Genomic DNA, 16556 nt, shown 5'->3' with positions numbered 1-16556 from the left:
TGGTCACATTTCATGCTTCGTTTGTATGTTATTTCTATATAAGCTTAGAATTTTCTAGTAATGGCCCAGTGAGATGATGTATCTACTGTGGGAGCATGCTGTGAATTTTTATGAGGCCTTACAATACAGTATGTTGGACAGGGTTAGAAAACAAAGAAGGTCTTACTGTACGGTACGCCTAAGCAGTTACACTGTTTAATTGTCACTCTGTGTAATGTTCAGTCTGTGGAAAGATAAAAATGTGTTTTTTACTACAACAGCGCATAATATTTCATTTCTCATGCTAGCTGACTTCTGATTTGTTTGTCCAAATTTATACAAAACAGCCCCATATAGACTTCTGGACTGGACTTTGGGCTCATTAAAGATGGATTTGTGAGAGATTGAAAATGTTTGTAATTGAATAAAATTGGTTTATTACTGTATGTGTTGAGATGGACAGATGAATTAGTGTTGGACACAGCAACATCAAATCTGGACCATTGGGCAGAGTAAAAAAGTTGCTGACAGATTCAGGTCCTTTTTGCATTTTGATGATTAAAGAATCAAAATTTAGCTCAAAGAGCATCTTAACACTGTTGATGACCAAGTTCAGTGTGTCATAGCTAAAGGTTATCAACATGGTGGCTGTGTGTATGAATCCATGTCCCTCTATATTGTCTGTGGAGTGATTAGTCAGTGTGGCTGGTCTCTGTCTGTAGTGATACAGTTGAGATAGGCTAACCTCTTATTGTTCAGTAGAAAGAAAAGCTGGTGTCCAGCTGAGGTGTTAATTGCCTTATACAGTGAAGTGCTGTTTAATTAAGTCCCAATAGACCTCCATTGAGAGTATAACAGAGTGGAAAACATGGAATTTATCATTTTGCACTGAAGCAATTCTTTAAAACAATCTTCAGTCTCCATTGTTTGCATGAAGTCCCACCTGCAGTAGCTTAATATGTTTCTTTTCCAGACTGAGAGAAGCTGTCACTCATACATCTCTTCAGTATAATTATTCGTACAAAAGATATCCATTAAAGAAATAACTGCATTCTTCATTTTGACCCAGGTAACCAATTCTTGAGCTCATCTCCTATTTCCCAAAACTCAGAAAAGTAGTTCATTCAGTATGAACATCAGGTACTTGCAACCTCAATTTCTACTTCCCTTGCTTGTCCTTCTGAGTCAAAACTCTATTTCTTGTTTGTGACTTTGATTATAGATCACCCTCATGAAAATGTCATTGGGCCATAAAATCATTTCCAATGTCTAGATAGACAAAACATCTACACAGAATGCATCTCCTCACCTGTCATGACAGACTGTAATTTGGCTGTCAGAGACTGAGGAGTGCTACCCACACCTTAGTCTTAAACCACAGAAAACAATACTGTATGTACGGTAGTCACTGGCGGTGTTTAGCTCGGGACTTTTTCACATGGTAGCTGCAAAATTGAAAAATATCAAGACCAACAAAAGTTTTTGCAAGAGCATCTGAAGAGCTAATTTTTCTTGGCTCTCTGCTCCTCTGTGCAAAGTGACAAATGATCTTTCAAACATTCAGGTAGAGATACTGTCTCAGAATGTGACCAAGCAGAATGGATGAATGACTAGAGTTGTTTGTTGTTGTCACACAATGATACCAGCCCATCTCATTGTGTTAAAATGGTCCAATAGGGGTAACAACTGGATCCGTGATACAAAAGAGAAAATTTATAGTTTTTTTATGCCTTTGCACCGGCGACAGTCAGAGCTGGAGGCACATTGTTTTCTGCTTCTCTGTCTGCCAGTCCCATTTTCATGGATATGTCTCAGTACTCAACTTCTTCAAATTTGGCAAAACTTTCACTTGAACTCGGGGATGAACTGATTAAATTTTGGTGGTCAAAGGTCAAGGTCGGAGTGATGTCACAAAACACTTTTTAGCCATTACTCAGGACTTCACACAGTAATTATGACTATATTATATGACTCTGGATAAACAGGGATGCAATCTGACACTAGTCTGAGTGGTGGAGGTATACAACCACGAGGTGGTAATTCTAGTTTGTGTCTTGTAACTGTTGTGACAAATTGTATAGTGTGGCTGTTTACAGGCCTTTTCCCACTACTATGTACAACTGTAGCTCTCTTCATGGCAGCAGTCCCAAAGTGGCCTGGTTGGACTAAAACATCAACATGGCACACATATTGTAAATCCTCCTGCACAGACATGCACTGTTTGAGTTCCTTCCTGCCACTTGGCTCCTGTGAGCCCACATCTGATTCATCACAGGGACAGTTGTCATGCCAACACAGTGCTGGCAAGCACCAAAACAGAGTAGCAGTGTGAGGTAGAGGCTACTCATGCAGCAGAGAACTCTCTGTGGACATATGGAGCATGCATGGTTTGACCTGTAGAAACAGATTTACTAAAAATACATGCCATTGCTTAACACTGTAATTTAGCCAAATGCTGGCAATTTTGATGAAGGACTTCCAAGGAGTGTTGCAGTGGCAGTGAGATTTTGTTAACGTGTGTGTGTGTACTTGTACTTGCTACATAGTAAGGACCAAAAAAAGTATTTTACTAACAGAGTGAGGACATTTTGGGAAAGTGTGGACATTTTGGCCGGTCCTCACTTTTTGAGACACCTTAAAATCACATTTTGAGAGTTAAGACTAGGTTTTAGAGTTATGGTTAGAATTAGGTTTAGGTTAAGGTTTGGGTCAGGGTTAGGGTTAGGCACTCAGTTGTGATGGTTAAGGTTAGGGTAAGGGGCTAGGGAATGCATTATGTCAATGAGTGTCCTCACAAAGATAGAAGTACAGGTGTCTGTGTGTGTGTGTGTGTGTGTGTGTGTGTGTGTGTGTGTGTGTGTGCGCATGTGTGTGCACATGCATGTTTCACCAACTTTTTCTTGACTTCACTGAGAAGCAAATAATTGGCTTGATTTCAGTTTGTGCCTGCAGTATATTCAAAATTATTTGAAGAGGATGTTTGGATGTACATTATGTACGTGTGGAATACCAATAGCACACATGATGAGCAGGATACATTATTGATTGTAAAATAGTGGATTTTGCTAACAGTTACTTAGTGGTCAATTCTGTTCATTTTTTTGGGCGATGATGTCAGGGACAGGAAATGGATTAGAGGTGGGGGGGAGTGAGCGAGCGAGGGCGACCAGAAGCTCAATCAAAGGTTCCACCTTTTCTTTCATGCCTGTCAGAGGGGGACAGAGAACACAGCCGGCGCCTGTCCACTGCAGGGACACCATTACAGTATAGGCAGACACACTGACAGAGACAAAGAGGGGCAATAGAGACAATGTTCTGGAAATCATTCAGAAACAGAGAGGGAGACACAGAGAAAGATGTGTGTATAAAGAGAGGGTGGGGGAGAGAATAAAGAGACAGAGGGAGTATGTTCTCAGGAGACAGGCAGGGTAAAGTTGTGTTAAACTGAGATCAGAGAGGGGGATCAGTCCGTGTATCCTCTGTGTGCTGAGTGTCATGTTTTTTACAGCAGGGAGTCAATAAACAGCCAATCTCCCCTCTCAAACACCACTTCTCTTTTAGCTAGTGTACAATATGTTCAGTATGGCAGAGGCAAGCTGTATCAAGACTTGAACAATATTGAGCATGCTAACTTTTTAGCAATGATAAAAAATTGTCTTGCTTCAGCAGCAATGTAGGATAACAATTTGTAACAATAACTTCTTTATTGGGATAGCAACAGAGAGGAAAGTCTTACGTTTTTATTCATGAAAACTAGTAAATGTTCTGTTAAGATCCAACATTTAGGCATTAATTATATAATATGGCAGGAGAGGAGACAACAGTCAGCCAGGACAAAATCTGAAGGCATGTGCTGGGATTAATACTGTAATTTTAATGTTTCTAACAGCGTTTATTTGAACATGAGTCATCACACAGTGTGGTGACAACAGTGTACTGAGACACACTCATGCTCTGGCCTGTTTCTGTGTGTGTGTCTCAGAATCAGAATCAGAATCAGAATCAGTTTTATTGCCAAGTATGTTTTCACATACAAGGAATTTTTTCTGGTGATTGGTGCAATTGATCAGCAACAGTGGGGCTCTCTAGCCTTGTTGATAAGGCTAATAGCAGATGGGAAGAAGCTATTTTTGTGGCGAGAGGTTTTGGTCCTGAAGGACCGCAGCCTCCTGCCAGAGGGGAGTGTCTCAAAGAGTTTGTGTCCAGGGTGGGAGGAGTCAGCTACAATCTTCCCTGCACGCCTCAGAGTCCTTGAGGCGTACAGGTCTGGAGGGACGGAAGATTGCAGCCAATCACCCTCTCAGCAGAGTGGATGATACGCTGCAGTCTGTTATTGTCCCTCTCCGTGGCAGCAGCGTACCAGATGGTGATGGAGGAGGTGAGGATGGACTCAATGATGGAGGTGTAGAAGTTCACCATCATAGTCCTTGGTGAAGTTGGATGGTGAAGTTGGATGGGGGCACAGTGCAGCACTAAGTTCTCAAGAAAATAATGCATTTGTTACAAGATACAAGGAATTCTGTGAATGGACGATATTTGAGTTTTCACTATCATGTCACTTAGGATGAAATCCAGTTGGTTGCTTCTTGTAGTGCCTCAGGTTACATCATTGTGACATGTCCCCATTCCAGAGTAGAATATGGTTTGGAGGAAGTAGACTACATCATTTAGCAGGTTGTCTGCTGGCTGCAACATCATACTGCTGTATCCTAGCAACCAGTTTAGAAGAAGGGCTTTCTCAGGCAAAGCTTCAGTTCCAGCTGGTGATCTGTGAGGTGTGTGTGTGTGTGTGTGTGTGTGTTTGCTAGTATAATGGATGAGTGTTGTAGATATGAGCATGCCGGCTCAGTCCTCAGGAAGATCAATATCAACTATACATTCATTTCTAATTACCACAGCGGAACTTAGAGGGAATCTGTTTTTCCTTCCCACCCTCTTGCTATCTTTCACCATCTCTTCTCTTCCCCTTCATTTCTTTTTGTGATCTACCTCTGTCTTTCTCTCACTACTTCATTCACCCTACGGTTAGATCTCTGCCTGTCTCTCTCTGTATTTTTCAAATTTACAAATATTTTATTGGTATGAAAGAATTAAACCTATGTTGCCGAGGCACTTCAGTACAGTACGTTAGTTACAGACCAATATTTTCACATTCTGTCTTGTATCAGTGTACTTTATGCTTGTGTATTTGTAAAACTAAAATCTCTCTCTCCCTCTCTCTTGTTTCAACTACCCTCTCCCTCTATGCACACTCCACTAAAATATATAACCTAGAACATAAAAATCTAAATACCTCACTCTGGTATATGGTTCTTTTTTCCAAGACTGTACAGGGTCCACAACCTCTCAATGATGACGTTAATTTTGTTTTATGACAAAATTTGACTGATTTACCCCACCCTTCTTATTTTTCTTTCTCTTTTTGTCAGTGCTGAGTATAGGAGAAGGAGGTTTCTGGGAAGGCACAGTCAAAGGGAGGACAGGCTGGTTTCCAGCGGACTGTGTGGAAGAAGTTCAGATGAGGCAGTATGATCCACGGCTAGGTAAGACATCAACATGCACACATGTACATGTACATGCTGTAAGCTCATACTGTCATACTCATACAACAAGTTTCAATCTTGCTGTAGTGTATTGCATAGTGGTGGTGTGTCCTATATCTCCTGCTATGGTGTCAGAACATCTGCTTAAAGTTATTTAAGCAGGCATTCAAAATATATCAACATTTATGTTTATGTCTCAGGTGATGTAATTGTTAATTCACTGTAAATACCATAAAAATAGAATTGAATAGCAAAACATGGCACTGTAAATGAATTGAGAAATATTTGTGACTTTTTATTTTATGGTAAACTGTCTTCGCTCTGATCACCCTCTTAATTTTCTAATTCATTTGAATTTTATATTTATTTTTTATTTATTTAATTAACCACCTGTGTCAACCACAGAAAGTAAAATAGCTGTCCAACAAAAGGAAACTTTAGTGATCAGCAAAATATTGAACGACAGTGCGCAATTACTTAATTTGCAATTGGTGGGCTACAACCATTTTTGATGAGAGTGTTTTGGCAAGAGTTTATTGTGAGTTTTATGAGCCATGCCTGTTTATTCTCATATAATACACAGGAAGTCCTGCAGAAAGGTTTGTTGGTTGCACAACATTATTGTAGTTAATTTTTTTTAAACTTTGTTTGGTCAGGCAATTGTAATTTATTTTTTTATTATTTGAGTTATGATTCAAATAGTTTACTTATTCTAATACCTATTTCACTTATTGTTATACTACAAAAATGCCCATTTTAATTGTAAAAACATTCAACATCAAACATAAAAACGTTAAAAATGTGAAAAACATTTGTATTTGAACATTTAATTAATACTGTATCTATTACATGTACATGACAATTGTTTGCATCCCTGACTCTATTTTGTTGAGCCCTGTAATACACACAGTATACACCTGTTTTGACAAAAATAGTAAGAAATAGTCTAGTAAGGCATTTGAATAGGTTGCCACACATTGCCAACATTGAGCACTTTCAATTATGCACATGAGAACCAAAATACTAACAACAATCTGTTATACCCAGAGTATTAAAAGCTAGTCTTGCCTCCTTCGGGTTAGTTGACATTTGCTGTCCATGCTGACTGCCGACTGTCTTGAGTTTTTCACCAAAGACAGTCAAGCTTTTAGGGCATTTAATTAGTGCCTAATTAAACACAGGTGCACTGGAAAGGTCGAATAGTTTAGCTTTAGCTTTTTCAGGAAATGCATTAACAAACTGCCGGTAAAATGTCATGTCAACATTTAATAATTTACACATTCCTTGCACGTATTTTCTCAATTTAATAATTTTTCTGTTTTAAAATTTCCTATGTGATTAAAAACTTGTGGCATAATTCAAGTTTGTGTGGAAAGCTCCCACACACAAACACACATACAGATTTACTAGTGTCAAGCTTAGCTCAGTAAATTGCACTGTGAAAGAGTATTGCATGTTTACCTATTGTGTTTTGTAATTAATCCACAGTTTGGACTAAAACTCAGAACCACTCTCACTGTTCCATACAGTAAGGGAGCATTTTTTTTGCCAGATGATAGACCAGACTAATGACCGAAATGCAACAAAAATCATTATACATGATTTTTAGTTTTTATTTTTATTTATTTATTTTGTTGTGTATTTCATTTCTGCAATATTTTTGTCGATCAAACGGTTTCTGTTTTGAAACGATTCTATGTGATGTCATCTATCATTGGGTAGTTATGTATATAAAATACACCAAGAATAAAAAAAATACATACACCATCTAACATTAAAACTCTAGGTCTAGTCTTGCAGTCACTACTAAAATGGTGGCCGTAATAACGCTGGATGTCTGCTTAAAGGTCGGCATTTTTTAATGAACTATTTTGTTTGGATTATACACTGTAAATATACAATGACCATGTTGAACCTTCCATCCATATTACTGGGACAGATTTGTATGAAACCCTTTGTAAACAACTGGGAGTACATCGGATTAATGTGACCACATCCCTGTTAAGACTGTCATTTCATTAGCAGATGGCACATTTTGTCTGCTGTGGTCTCAGGGGCAACTACATGTGCAGCACTGACACTGGATTTAAATTGTGTGCAGCACCAAAAACAGCCATCATGAAAAACATCTGTTCATTGCGTGAAAAAGTTCTGCAGGATTGGAAATGCTGCAGCAAGTACATATATTGGAAATGGGACAAGGACAAGTTTGTCATAAATATCTCCTTATTCCTTTCATGTTTACCATGCATCTCCTGAGACCAATTTCTACAGCAACTGGGGCATTTTTCCTTTTCAAAGAGTTGTTGAGGGATTGAGGTTACCTCAGAGTAGGTGTGAAGAGATGAGAAAGGCCAGAATCTCTAAATACCCCATTTAAATGCATTGTGAGAAAAAGATAGGAAGGTGGGAAAGAAAGGCCCAGATAGTGAGGGAGACGGATGGTGGAGCATACTCTAAAGGACAGCAAAGTGGAGATGGCAGAGCATGTCTTTCAGAGAGGTAGAGAGAAAAAGAGCGAGCGCAATGAGGGAGGGAGATGGGCCTGATATTGAGCCCCACTCACTCATAAATCCTGAAAAACTCAGTACCCTCAGATATCTTTTTCTCAGGGATAAAAAGTGTCTTATGTCTCCTCTGTCCTTCCGCTCTGACACTATGTATTGTTGTTCCTCTATGATGTGAAACAGGGATGCTTTAATCATCAGCATACATTTATCATTACTATGAGTAAAAAGGTTGATAGTTCACCATCAAAAACACCACACACTTTAAAATATACAGTGAAAAACCAAGAACACCAGAAGTGTTGGTTTTTCAGTTACAGTCTTTTTATATCAGAATTCTTGTTTTCTGTCCTTATTGGAAAACATCACAATAGTTTGATGACTCCTATTGAACTCTGATTCAGATGAATCAGGTGTGATTTGAGGCGGCTAACCCCATCATATAAAACAGTACTTGCAGTTAGCTCTTGGGTTGTGGCAGTTTGCACAGAGATATTAAATGAAGAGCTGTGTGTGTTGATGTTTACATTTACAAAGGATGTGGCTGAGGTCTATTTTTTCATTTCTCCCTCAACCTGCTCCTCCATATCTAACAGCACAGAGCAGTCCTCTACAGCTCCGTGTTGCTCTGTTTTCACTAAGCCATGTCCACTTCTACCGATTTTTTAATTATTTTTTGGGGCTTTTTATGCCTTTATTATAGCTTAGTGGAGACTGACAGGAAAGGGGGTAGAGAGAGGGGAAAGAGTTGGACCGGTCGGGAGTCGAACCGGTGACTGCCTGCTAAGAGCATCTTGCGCTCAACATGGTACGCGCCCTAACCACTCGACTACCTGGCCGCCCCTTGACTTTGCATTTTACTCCACTCACGTGTCGTTTCACTCCAATATACATCACATTACAGAATCTTAACACACTGACATTTCACTGTGACTTCAGACTCAAACCTAACTGTGACTAACTGAATAATTTATGCATTAATGGCCAAATGTTTTGAAATGGTCAAAATCTATTACTTTTAGATAAAGGTTGATTTGATTATAATTGTGTGTAATGATCAAACTTAAAATATATTGTACACCACAATATATTTGATATATAATTTATTAACATACTAATTTCCGAATCTACTGAGGCATTTCAAAGCTAATCTCACCCCCATCTCTAAATTCATCAGCAGTGATATAACAGCAAAATAACACAAGATGGCACGGTAACACACACACTGGGAGATACTAAAACACACACACAGTTGTTTATCTGAAGGCAACCACCGAGGCGTCACTGACAGTTAGGGCAATATGTCTCGGCCTAGTGAAGCAGGACAGACAGCCCTGTCAACAATTAAGTAACCTAATACTACTGCTTTCTCTCCTTCTCTCTCTCTGTGCCACTGTACATCATGACTCTGAAAGTTGTATCGCTCTTTTTCTATCTCTGCCTCCATCTCTTTTCTCTCCTCTCTGCCAGGTTTGAAAGAGTAATGACTGAGAAGGGCAAAGACAAAAAATGGGTTGATGGAAAAAGGCAGTTTCAGTTTGTGAGAGCAAGAGAGAATGGGAGAAGGCAGCTAGAAAACAATAAACAGAGACAGAGAGTAAGAGAGAAAGAGAAAGGTAGCAGGTGACCATGTGAAAGAGGCATACTTTAAACCATCACTGACTCTCTTGGCTGTTATCTGTCACCACACTGCTCTTCTCTCTCTTAGCACAGCCAGAGCTACCTGCAGCCACCAGTTCATCTTCAACCAGTGCTCGGGGGGACAGAGAGAGGCAGGAGAGTCAAAGGCAAAGCATAGATGTCAAAGGAAGAAAAAAATTGGAAAGAGGAGGGCATGAGCGACTGATGGAGAAAATGAAGGCACAAAGCAAAGACTATTGATTGAATTCATTAAGGGCACAATGACTGATGCTGTGGTGAAACAACGTGTGTTTTGGAGGTGTGTGGTATAAATCATCGCACTGTTTAACGTACAAAAAAAAAAACCCAAAAAAACAAGAAGCTACTTGCATTAATGTTTTGGATTATGGGTAGCTTTCACTTGGAACAAGGTAGCATTTGGTTGTGTGTGTGTGTGTGTATGTGTGTATATATGTGTGTGTATATATATATATAACAAAAAAAATTGGTAATGTCCGTCTATCTGTTTTTTCAAGCGTCGAGCATGTGAACTGTCTACGGCAGGGCTAACATAAAATGACAAAAGTATTGTGTTTATAATGCATATGTTAAGTGGACTTGAAGCAAACAAACTGAGACCATCCCTAGAGGTGGTCATAGCACATTTACAGTGAACCGAACTGAGATCATTCACTTCAAATGCTCTAAGTTGGCAACACTGCAAGCTGTAAACGCCATTGGGGAAACTTCATCTCAGTCATGTGGCATTTGGCTGACCAGTGGTTGAATTATGTTCAGTCAGTCAGTCAGTCAGTCACGGACACTGGGAGAGGCTGGGCCCACTGTTGTGGTCAAGCCAAAAAGAGAAAACTGTTCTCCTCATACTACTCCAGCAAAACTTCTAAAAAACTATACAGTTGTTAAATCTAAAGAATACGCCAGAATATCTTCACCCATCCTGCTTACGCCCCACTGCCTCTCTCACACACATAGCACACATGCTTCTGGCCTGTATGTGGGGGTTAATGGTAGATGTTTACCCATGGTAATGGAGGGGATAATGATGTGAGTATGAGCTGCTCTTCCCTTTCTAACGATGCAACCAAATTGCCAGGGGCCACTCATTTTCTGCAGTAGCACTGTTAATCCACAATCTGTTGGGATCATACAGCATGCCAGTGAAATGCCCCCCCCAGCTTCCTGTTGCCCCCCAGTAAGAAATTTGTCATGCTATAGACAGACAAATTCTGCCAAATGTTATATGAAACAGTGCTACATTTTTATCAACCCTAGTTTCTGTTATTAGCCTTAATTTTTCTTTCTACCCTGCAGCCTCATATGTCCTTAAGGACTTCTACACACATACACACATAGAAACACACACATTCACAGCATAATAATGCACATTTTTCTCTGTGATGGGATAAGCAATGCTAGATTTCTCCATGGTTTGATATCTTAACAAGCATGCAAACTTTTATTTCTTTTCTCTTTGTGCTCGTTCACTCCGTTCCCTTGCTCTCCTCACACCGCGGCACAGTTGAATGACTCACAGCCGCATGAATCAGCCCAGTCAGATCCAGCCTGAGCTATTTTTAGCCTTCCCATTAAGAAGTTTTGGAGTGTGTCTGCACTCCCCTAGAATGCTTAAACATCAGCGTTGCTGCAGCAGCTGAGACTGACACGGGCAGAGCAAGTTGGAGGGTACGGTGGAGGAGAGAGGTAAGGAGGGATAGAGAGATGGTGCAATGGATTGGTTAAGGATCATACAGGAAATCGCCTGAACTAAAGTGTGAAGCTATCAGCATAGTTTCTGTGTGGGCTTTTTGTAGTTTGGTTCTTCCCCGTGCACATCTGAGGTGCAAGGTCAATAGTTTTGCTGCTACAGTGATGGATTTCAGTCATTATCTGAGCCCATTCAATGGCAGTTGTAGACATTTTTTGAAACTATTTCACAGTGAGCTGCACTATAATTCTTTTCGACATCTTTACAGACATTGTCACCTTAAAAGACGGATACCAAGGGCAACATTTGTATTGAGCAATTGCAAATGCGATTTAAGCCTACTGTACATCACCAAAATATCAACATCAGTTGAGCAAGTATTAAAATAGTAGTATAACATTATATCGCAAATACAGATGACTGTGTTGTAAAAGCTACATTCAGAGCAGCTTCCTAATTAGAAAACCATTTTTTCAGGGTAGTCAAAAAAAACAATACCCCATGGGAGACAAGTGAGACATGCAACAACATACAACATGACTGAGACATTAATACAAAGGCTTGATGAAATACAGATAGATTTACTCAATAATGAATGTTGCATGTCACTTGGAGGGAGAGGTTGTGTTCTTCGATCAATGAAACAATGAAAGATCATTCCATCAGGACAGGAAGCTGCATGTGGATACAAGAAAGAGAAAGAGTAATGGTCAAATAATGCCTGTTATGTGTATTGCAAGTTATTCTTTGATTTCTGTAGTAGTGGGTGCTACATTTTTCATTTAATGGTAGTGGTCAGAGAACAGCAGTTATATGTATGACAGCAGTTGTTTCAATGCATCGCCCAGCTATGAAAATGGGCAGTTAGAGCTCAAACACATCAACATGATTACAAGTGAATTAGATTTTCCTTTCCTTATGAAAAGGCATCTTTTTGCTGTTGTCATCTCTATTTCTTTATTTCAATTTTGAAAGCACTTAGGAACCACTTAAATTCATGTTTAAATTGTTAACTATGTTAAATGTATCTCTCTGGAAAAACCTTATATCACTGGCAGATGTATAAGGCAAAATGCAGCGCATACATACTGTGCATCCCATGAACTCATATTAGAGTGATTGTTTTAATAGTTAAACATTTAAGAAACATGTTAATCTGAGTGTTAACCAACTGTCTATCACCTTTTTTTCTTTCCCCTATCCTTTCACCTTTCTTTCTCTCCTCTCTTGTTATTGTATCTCCCCTTTCTCCCACGTTTTTTCAATTTGTCATTTCATCAGCCTTTCAAGGACAGGACCAATCTGCACCCTTCACACCTAGAATGTCTCCCTAACATGATAAATATGAATGTTTTTGTGTGTTAGCAAGGCCAGTCACACCAAAGACGTGTTGGTTACACCAGCATCTTTCTTCTCACACCTTTTCCCTTTGCTTGCTGCAGAGGAGACTGGAAATCATTGTTATTTCTCCCTTTTATCCTGTATCTTCTTAGAAACTGTGCATGCTTAAGGCTTAAGGGAATTGCTCAGTGGCGCCTGAACAGGAGCTGTGAAATTAGAAAAAAAATAATGGATGAAGTTACATGCCTTAGATGACAACACCTGTCAACCAAGTTCAATATAATTATTAGAATTATATTTTTCAATATTGTGTGTTTTAAAAGAATTATATTTTCAAGAGCATCATTGTCATATGAATAGGAGCCTACTCTATAATTCTCTGATTCACTACTGTCTAATTGAAGATTGTGAAAATCAGAGAGCTTAAGACCAAATCTGTGATGTGGCAAAATGAAAAATCCACTCCATACAAAATAAACAGACTACTCATTCCTAAAAACAACAAATATGGCTTTGATCCTCCAGTGTGTCTTCATTCCTCATCAAGCCCCCTCATGCTCTCATGGTCACCTTGTCCATCTTTGTTATTCATTATAGCAAAAATTCTGCATTTTATGTTATATTGTTTAGATTAATTCAGTCTGTAGTTTTACTGCTCTCAAAGGTTAACCTGAGACTGCTCATAAAAATAACTAACAGAAAAGCATTTACCTTTCAGTGACAAATTACTGTCAGTTAGGCTCTCTCATGGTGCCATAAATTTGTCCGTATGGGCTAAGACTGCAAATCACATAGATAGTGACTCCAGTCAGTAACTCTCTAGTGGCAACTTGTAAAATGCTGTGCAAATATGTAAAGGCTGGCAACACAGAGCAGTGTACGTCCACGTGCATAGAAATGGGCAGGGTTTTTTTTTTTAAACACGTATATGCATATGCACACACACACACTTCAGTTATTGTCTATATTTTGTGTGAAGTCAGCAGATAGATTAGCATTAGCCAACTAATCCATTTTATTAGAAAGAAGGAGAGAGAGTATAAACTACAGGTATACTGTGTGTCTTTGGTATTAAGGTTCAGCTGAGTCAGTGTTATAGACTGGCAGTTCAAGAGGAGGCCTGCCATTTAGAAAATCCACATGAAGTGTCCTACAGTGACATATCTCAAGGTGTTAGTGTGTGTGTGTCTTTGTGAGAGTGTGTGGTTGTTGTTTTTGTTTGTTCACAGCATAGTGATGGCCACTATCTGTACTTTCCATCAGAAGTCAGTCAACTGTGTTGAGCTATCTCTCTCTCTCTCTCTCTGGAGGACAGAGGCATATCAAATCATAATAGATGGCGATGCTATTTGAACAATGAATCAAAGCTGAATCAGGTCTCACAGTAGAGCAGAGACATATCACTTGTGACAGGGGCCATATTGGATGACAGCAGGTCACATGCATGCATGCATGCACACTCACACTCACACAAACAAGTACACACACACACAGACAGGGTACTACATTTTTCTTTGAAAGTCTATTTCACAGTGTCCGGGCTGCTGTTACACACAATATTTGCCTGTAGTATTCGTTGTTACACAGTTGGTTGAATCATTTTGTTTATGTAAGCTCTTTGACCGCAATAACTTGACAGCTTGTGTGTTTCACTGTTGTGTTTGTGTGAGTGTCATATCTAAAAAAAAAATGTGGCAGCACACACACACAGAGCAGCTTACCTGGCAGAGCTGTAAAGCATCCCTCTGACTGGGCATGACTAATCACACACCTGCCTCTACACCAGGACACCCCTGTTTTTCTCTGTCTCCCTGTTTTACTTTCCCTCTCTCCATCTCTCTCTCAGCGTCAGTCTCCCACTCTCCTGTAGAGCTGGAAGGTGAAAATTACAAATCTCTTTTGATTTGAGTCATTTTTTTCAGTTCAAAGTTTCATAGTTACTGACTGTGTAGTTCTTTTGTTTCAAAGCTAAGCGATCAGCACATCAGTAACCGCCTCAGTAAGTAATCGCATCACAGTTGAGAAAGAGAGGAGGGATTGTACAAACCACCAGAACCACCACAGTACCTCCCTTTGTTGTCTTTTAGTAAGCTTTAAAAGACAAGGTAACATGCTGTATGTCATACAGCAGAACTGACAGTGACAACTTTTAATCACCAGTGAGAGTGGTACAAAAAGGTACATAAAGCTACTGATTCAGCCAGTGACATTGATGATTCACTACACTCAGTTCACTTAAAGGATTCAGTGTTAAAGATACATTTGTTCCTGTGCTGAACGCTCCTACTCCTGCTTCCTTTCTCTTTCCTAGAATACGTGTTTGTGTGTCTGTGTTTGTCTGAGTGTCTCTCGGCTTGTCTTGACCTTGACTCAAAGGCGTGTCGTGATGAGCCGTCATAGTGTTTGAAGAGCTTGTACAGTAGTATCTTCCTGTTGTCTGAATTTGACTGAATTATTCAAGGCTTTTTCCACTTGACAGAGCTGAGGTATTTATAGGCGTTGGTCTCTGCCTCCGACACTTACACGGTAACAACGAGCTCTCTGAAGGCTCTTCAACAAACCAACCAATACTGAGGGAGAGGAGGAGAAAGAAAGACAGCAGAGAAGGCGAGATGTGAAATATATGCTGAAGACTGAAACAGAATGGGACGGTTTTCGGTACTACTCACCATGAAAGCCTTATTTCACTCATGGAACAGAGAAAACTGGGAGTCCTCTAACAAGAATGTGGTGCTGAGATATTTTGAATAGCCGACTGCACAAGTGCACAAAATGGATGTTTCGCTTTTAGTTGTCTTTAGGCAAGGATGAGAGGGAGGCCAGACCCAGCTCTTCTCAGTGATTCAAGCTGGGAAATGGACCAGTGGCAGGGTGGAGGGATGACCTCCTACTCAGAGTCTTAGAAAGGGAAAATAGAGTTGAAAAAATGGACTGTTGTCCAGTCATGGTGTCAGATCTGCCGGTGCTGTGTAGCAGGATAGACGGGGTGGTAACAGTCGTGAAGGCAGAGCAACCAAACTCCACATGTCATGACCTGTACTGGGGTAAGTCTCTCTCTCCCCATAGCTCTTTGTACTGTTCTTACATCAGGACAATGACTGGCAGGTCACTTGAAGTCATACTGCATGTAAAATGCTATCTTGTTGGAGAAACTAAAATTACCACCTCTTGTAAATGAGAGAAACTTGCAGTGTGACTCAGCACAAGGGGAAATGTAGCAAGGACAGAAGAGTAGTGTCTGCAAGTGTACAAACTGATAACTTGATTCAGTACAAAAAATACAACACATTAGAAATGGACAGAGTATTTGACTGCTTGTCAAATAAATATTTTACAACAAAGAACTTGTTAAAGGTCTTCTCAGTCATTTTTCCGCGTCTTTGTTCATGGTTTGATTTGCCTCGTCTTTATTTCAGCCCCACCCTGCTCCACAAATCAAAAGCCTTTTTGTTTTATTCTTGAACATTTTTATGTTTGTCATTGAAGGCTCTTACTGATGTGTCCCTTTTCAATATATGTCATGATTATCAAATCAATCCCATTACTCAAACAACATTCTACTGCACTTAATGAAATAAGAGTGGGTAGATCTGCAATATTAACATATAGTGAAAATTCAATACTTGATATCTTTGATGAACTCTTTTCCTTTAGTGCTGGCATCATTAGATCTCATCTCTGATTCTTTTTTTATTTAAAGCCTGTCTTCCTAACAGGCTGTTAGTACTTGCATTGTCATTGTCTTAGTCTGTACTTTGATCAACCCGCCTTGTTACACTGTGAATGCTTATACTAAAAGCATGGTGTTAAGTTAATAATCTCTGCCCTCCCCCCTGTCTC

At 39.7% G+C, this 16556-nt stretch overlaps 1 protein-coding gene across 2 annotated transcripts in view; it reads left to right on the top strand.

The window, feature by feature from the left end:
* Nucleotides 1-16556, top strand: part of shank3a (SH3 and multiple ankyrin repeat domains 3a) — a 171914-nt gene that overhangs the window by 122557 nt on the left and 32801 nt on the right. For both annotated transcript variants that reach the window (XM_071501331.1, XM_071501330.1), the window contains one exon: nucleotides 5409-5522. In XM_071501331.1, coding sequence (XP_071357432.1) covers nucleotides 5409-5522 — 114 coding nt within the window. The remainder of the gene's footprint in view (nucleotides 1-5408; nucleotides 5523-16556) is intronic.

This window comes from Trachinotus anak, unplaced genomic scaffold (assembly GCF_046630095.1).
Source record: "Trachinotus anak isolate AG129_WGS33_773 ecotype Australia unplaced genomic scaffold, CSIRO_AGI_Tana_v1 ptg000002l, whole genome shotgun sequence".
In the NCBI taxonomy this organism is placed as follows: domain Eukaryota; kingdom Metazoa; phylum Chordata; class Actinopteri; order Carangiformes; family Carangidae; genus Trachinotus; species Trachinotus anak.
The sequence above is the reverse complement of the archived record's forward strand: the minus strand, read 5'-3'. Positions and strand labels throughout refer to the sequence as shown.